Source organism: Dermacentor variabilis, chromosome 11 (genome assembly GCF_050947875.1).
Source record: "Dermacentor variabilis isolate Ectoservices chromosome 11, ASM5094787v1, whole genome shotgun sequence".
In the NCBI taxonomy this organism is placed as follows: Eukaryota; Metazoa; Arthropoda; class Arachnida; order Ixodida; family Ixodidae; genus Dermacentor; species Dermacentor variabilis.
The window spans coordinates 81,474,829-81,481,163 of record NC_134578.1 but is presented as its reverse complement, the minus strand read 5'-3'; the positions used below and the strand labels follow the sequence as shown (position 1 = coordinate 81,481,163).

At 45.1% G+C, this 6,335-nt stretch overlaps 1 protein-coding gene across 1 annotated transcript in view; it reads left to right on the top strand.

Annotated features, from left to right (window-relative positions):
• The first annotated feature begins 2,069 nt into the window (after nucleotides 1–2,069).
• The window catches only part of LOC142563726 (protein dispatched homolog 1-like), a 37,236-nt gene continuing 32,970 nt past the window's right edge, over nucleotides 2,070–6,335 (top strand). Inside the window, exon 1 of the mRNA XM_075674321.1 lies at nucleotides 2,070–2,306. Coding sequence (XP_075530436.1) covers nucleotides 2,237–2,306 — 70 coding nt within the window. The 5' untranslated portion in view covers nucleotides 2,070–2,236. The remainder of the gene's footprint in view (nucleotides 2,307–6,335) is intronic.

Here is a 6,335-nt window from a genome sequence, read left to right as displayed (position 1 = left end):
ATTCCTGTGCTTTGTGTTTGTATCTTTTTGTGCAACTTTATCTTTTTAACGTTGTTTCTTTGTTTTGATGCAGCATAGCTGTGCAAAGTGGTATCTTAAGACCACGGAGCAAGGAACATTTAGGAAAGGAAACTCCGCTGTTTGCGGCGACCAGAAAAGGTCACAAGCCCGCGGAGCCGTTATCGTGCTGGCGGCCTGGAAAGAAATTACCGCCGTTGAGAGCGCGCCGGTGCCCGGGCGCTGCATTTTTTTTTTTCGCTGCGGCTTCTACGACGCGCCGCATGGCGCCGCCACTGTATATGGCCCCGTCGGCGCATACAGCAATTGTGACCTTATCTGGTCGCCCGCGCTCGCTCACGCTGACGGGAGTTTCACCTCCTAAATGTCTTACTCCGTGCTTAAGACCAAACTGTGCAACCAGTGCAGGTGTAGTTTTCAGTTTTCAATTTTATTGCTTCCTTGTAGACAAAAACAAGAGGATGGTGGGACTAAACGTAAAATGCCTGACAGGGTACCCAGCCTCAGGGTAGCCTGTAGCGTTGATGCATCCACTAGGTTTCGCACAGTAATACTGCTTCTCGCCAAGATACGCAAGCCACGTACACTTTGGCCACCCTACCTCGAAGTCTGAACTTTTTTAACACTATAAAGCTTTGTTGCTTTGCATTGCACCTCCCAGACAGCTATGTTTCCTGATCATAGACTTTTCTTGACTTAAGTCAAGGGACTTAGCAAGAGCGGATCACCATGAGGCCTTTTTTATGATACCGACGAGTCCCCTCAATAACTGTCCTCAATATAATTGTCCACTGCTGCTCTTTAATAACTTGGCAATGAACCATTGTTGGAGCACATTATTTCGGGCTCTTGATGGCATGGTAAACCTATTTGCCGGCCTGTCTATAGCTTAACTTAATGAACAATTGCATTAATGACGCGGGCTAGCTGGCACACGTCAGAGTTAAAACAGCATGAAAGAATGGGACAAAGCAAGAACACAAATGACAAAGTGTTGTCATTTGTGTTTTTGCTTTGTCTCATTCTTTCATGCGTGCTATTTTGGTGCTTTGCAAATGTTTCGAAGAACATGTGTTTGGACCCTAAGCATTGACTTTCCCACCATGTGCTTCCCTTACCCTTTATCGTCATTCTCGCACATCGTGCTCCTCCATGTTCCATGGCACAGAGTATCTGCCTAACTTAATTGCCATGGTGGCTCAATAGCTGCGGTGTCTCACTGCCGAGAGCAAAGCCACAGGTTTGGTCCTGGGCCGCAGTGACCACATTCTGGTGGGGCAAAATGCAAAAATACTTTTTCTGCTTAGGTTTGAGGACACTTTGATGATCCCTAATGAATCCGTAGTTCTTTGATGGTCAGAATTAATCTACAGTCCCCTAACTAGAGCTTCTCTCATAGCCTGTGTGTTGCTGCAGAACATTTAACCCCATAGTTTTGATTTCGTTTTATTGATATCACCTTAAGGGTCCCATCAGAGAGAGATTACTTGAGTGGCAGGCATAAAAAGGGTGGAATCAATGGCAGTGATGTTTATGATAAAGATGGGTCAGCTTCCCCGACAGCTGCTTTGAAGAGTGGGAAATCTTCAATTAGTGCCATGCTATATTGCTTGGAAAGTCGTCCAAATCCCGTGCTGCACAAAAAAAAAAAAAAAAAAAAAAAAACACAGAAATGTGGTGGAGCGGGCATGTGGCCGGATCACAGTGTCAGGATGACTCGTGCGATGGCCTCGGCGTACAGGTTGAATGAACTGGATGTCAAATGGGTTAGAATGAAAGAGTCTGTGATGAAGAGGGATATATTTGATTAGAAGTAGCTGCCCAGAGAGATGAATCTAATACCTATCTCCCTACGTTCCTTATCAACACACTGTCTTGCTAACAGCCTAAATTGTGAAATGTTCTGTTGAAGAATTGACATTTGGGCAAGTGGGTACTGGTTGAACATCTTGAAGCCTTCTGCCTCTGTCGTCTTGCGCTGCCCCTTCAAGATGTGAAATATTGATGCCCATTCATCTTTCTTCCTTCTTTCTTTCTCACCTCACAGCAGGGAACCCCAACGAATGAGAGTCAGCCAGAAGTCCCCCCAGCCGATGAAGAGGAAGGGTCATACGGTCGGCTTGTTCAAAGTCCACCAACATCCAAGGGTCGCAAACGCAAGAAAGACCCACAGGATGCACGGTCAGAGCCGGGAAAGCCACGGCGAAAGCTTGGCCCCATGTGGAAGCGTCGAGGGGAGGGTGCTCCTAGGAACCGTGAAAGGACACGCTACTTCTGCAGTGATCCATGTAAGACACCCCTTTTCACAGCTGACTTAATGTTTCTGTCATTAAAAGGGCAATTGAAGTGACCGTTTCTTAAGGTCTACAGATCTTAACGAAATTCATTTTATACTGAGCATGCACAGTTGCCCACAAAATATTGCACAGCCTGAGAGCGTGTGGCACTCCGCAATGCACCAGCACACCAGCGCAACCTTGCTTTGAAACAAACCTACGCAGGCACAGAGATGCCTGCAGTCTTGGCTTCGTATGTCCAGCTACATTGTTTGGGCCCACCAAGCCTGCATTTTGCTGCGCTGAAGTGAAATTTGCTTTCAGTAGCATGTCGCTAGCGTGGCAAGCCAGCCTTGCATTAGTGTGCCGCATGCAACGGGATGGCGGTTTCACCAACTCGAACCCAGTACGTATACTGAGCCACCGACTCCACCAACTCCAGACCCCAACGCACCCACAAATTGTAGCCGACGGCACGAAGCCATATGCCTCCAGGCATCACTGTACCTATGCAGGTTTACTTCGATCCGCAGCTGTGGCAGCTGCTCGGCCACTCGCCAAAGTGCCACCACACGCTTGCCTGCCCCGTAATATTTTGAGGGCGAGTGTACCCTTGGGGATTACTGCCAACCTCCAAAGCCAGTTTTCCCCTAATTCGGGCAAAACATTTCCCTACATGTCCCTAGATTTGTGTTAAATGTGCTTGTTCACTTTGTGAATTTGATTTCTGTAATGATATACGTTTGTTTGTGTCATGCAAATGACTGCAAGTTGTATAGTTTAAATTTATTTGTATGCTCATTTTAGAAGATTCGAATAATGTAGTCACTGGACTTAACCTGAAGTGATGTCGCAGTGCAAGTTGGGCTAATGTTGCCTCTTAGTTGAAGCCATATTCACAGAAGACAACAGCACGTGTGTACTTTGTTGTTGTCCTAAATTGTTTTGCATCTAGAGCGACGTGCCGAGGTTACACAGAACCTTATTCGAATAGTAAGATTGGCACCGAACTTAGTCAAATGTAAGAGTGGTGAAATAGTATGCCACTGCACGGCAGCAGTGTAAAAGATATGAATGCTTCTTTTTTTTTGCATACTGTGTACGACTTAGCACGACCACATTTACGCACTTGCACGTCATATTCACAGCAGTACCCAAAAATATGCTACTGATCTTTATGTTTGCTACAAACCAAACTCGCCCAAACACATCAACATTGGGACTCTGCTCAAAATTTCTCTGCCTATGGGAGGTTCCAGGTAAATTTGAGTTTATGCATGCATAATTGGCTGTTCAATGTCATGACCACATTGTCGCGCTAGGTGTTCGGTATATGTGTCTGGTTATACCTAGATGTGTCCGTGCTGCTTTGTTTAATGTTTTGCAGTTTACAGATAAATATTTAATTGAATTGGCAGACATCACCTGCCCTGCTAAAGGTAACAATGGCAAAATTGTACTAGCAGCACTTTTTTACCCAGGTGCCATTCATGCCCTGTCGTTTGATTGGCAAGATGTGTTCAATGCGTGGCTCTATGATCAAGTTGTACTTCACATGTTCACATGCTAGTGCAAAGGTAGTTTGAGATGTCTGTAATAAAAACATGCCGTCACATAAGCAGTCTAGCCGTTTCAATGTCCTAGCACTAAATTTCCCTAAACAAGGTTTAAAATTCCTATATCTAGGGAAATCTCCCTAGAGTTGGCAGCTCTGCTCGTGGGTTGGTTGGTTTTACATAGCGCTATTTTCCATTGCAAAGAAGACAGTAGAAGAAATTAGAAAAAACTGATTATCAACTTGTGCAGTTTGGTTGATAGTGAGCAGTTCAGTTGAAAAGCAGCGTTCTGTCCTGTCTCTCCTGTTGTCTGATCTTTTTGTTTAAAGGCAACGCGATTGTACAGGGTTTTGCATAATTAGGATCACTAGTTAGACTTCTTGTGGAGAAAACTGCTTGCTGATTTCGGCTCAGATTTCCCCTCATATCATGGTGGGTTCAGTTAATGTGTTAGCTTGCATTACTTGCCCGTTTTGTTTGCGATAAATCTGAAGTTTGCGTTACTACAAGATGGTTCGAGAGATGACGCTGCCATCCCCTGCGACGTTTTACGCTGGCTGAGCACTCCTTCTGAATTCTCTGCTTCCTCCATCTTTGCAACCCTCCGTCTCTTTTGTGAACTTCGAGCAAACAAAATGTCCAGTTGCACGTCACCCTCAGGCTTCTCAGCACTCCCATCTACACACTCTAAATTCCTACTGCTATGTGGCCACAGCTATTCTTGTACCCCAGTGCTTAATAAATGTAGTTAACCTCCACTTAACATAGCTCCAGTGTTCTGTTCCCCACTAAATGAGATAACAAAACATGCATAGTTTGAGGTGACACCACTAAAGAAGCTTTCAGTTTGCTGTAACGAATTGATGGCAACATCCATCGCTGCTATAGTGAAAGGCACATTTCACCGTAGGTGTGACTGATGGGTCCAATTGTTTTGTTGCACAGAAATTACATTTATTTTGCTAGCATCATCACTGGTGACACCTGCTTTTTATTTATTGTGAACGAAACAAACAAGTTATGTATGCTAAAACAGTATCAGTCTGAACGTAATACATTACATTTGTGTAAAATTTCAGTGCAAAACAGTCAGCAGTTCAGCTGGTAAAGTTATACTGAGAACTTAATTAGGTCATGGTTACCAAAAGAGTGTGACTGAGAGCAGCTTTTTCTGCAAATTAATTTTAAAAGGATCCTGAACCACCCCTCAGGCTTGGTTAAAAAAATGCAGTGTATGGGTAGCATACGCTGTTGTGAACATCTGAGCCAAATTTTGCAGTCGTGCATGACGAACGGAGCTAACAAGCGGAGCGTGAAGTCGCATATTTCTGAAACACTCTTTTTTTCAAGTGAGGTTTTCTCCCCAGCCATTTCAGAGGTACCAGCAGCTTGCATATGTCATCATATAGAAGATTCCCATAGACAGCTGCTGTTGGCCAATAGCTGACATCAATCGAGAAGTGCTTCTGGCTCAGCCCGTTTCTTCCTACTGTTACTGTGTATATTTATTGATGCAGTTTAATAAACAGTCTGGAGTTAGTGAAAAATCTGCTTTTTAAGCTAGAAAAGAGTTACGCAATTCTGGAAGAAGCCGACTAACGGTTGCTCACGCTCAGCCGTGGCTGCCTGCATAGGAATTAAGCTTTGGCCACCCTGCTTATCGCTGTCATAGGTGTTCGGCCTCGCTAATTTGGACTGGTTTTTAACACTCGGCTAGTCTCTGACCACGTGAAACTGAAGGTCAGATCAGACAACTGCTTGCCAGTGTGCACTCACTACTGGCTGCTCCTAGCTAGACACCTTGGCAGACATTGCTTCGAATTTAGCTATTGATAGCACCTCAAAATGTACTAGTTGGGTGTGGCTATTCATCGGTCAGGCTGGTGCAGCGCGGAGCCAGTACGCACCACACAGCACAGCCAGACTGGAGCACATGAGATCGGGCACACACTAAAGCCCTGTTGCGCACAACGCTAATGCTGCGGATGCGCACCACAGTTGCATGTAGGTGCAGTCTGCTATGTAGCGTGGACAATACGGCTGCCATGGGGTGCTACAAGGAGCCCGGCGACTCACTGAGGACGAATGTGTTCGCATGTCGTAGGCGGCAAAATCGGAAGTACTGGCGTCTCTGTCAACATCCAAAATGAAGTGGAAACTGCACACCACGGTGATGTTCAGTAGGCGGAGCATTGTGGCCACGCCCCCACTCCATCGTAGCCTTCACAGTGCAAGGCATTGAAGGAAGAGAAGGAACACTGCGAAGGGAATGAAAAGCAATCTTTGATTGCCGATAACTCTGTTTCTGCTGAATGCACTGAAGTATTCTTTTTTTACTGCGATGTATTTCTAAAATAGTCTAGCTTAACTTCAAATGCTTCTGTTGACTTTGATTAAGCTTTCAATTAAGCTGCTTTGTTTTAATTCTTTCCCTCAGATTAATTGTTTCTGCTGGCCACCTTTCACTTTCCACCCATGGCAGTGA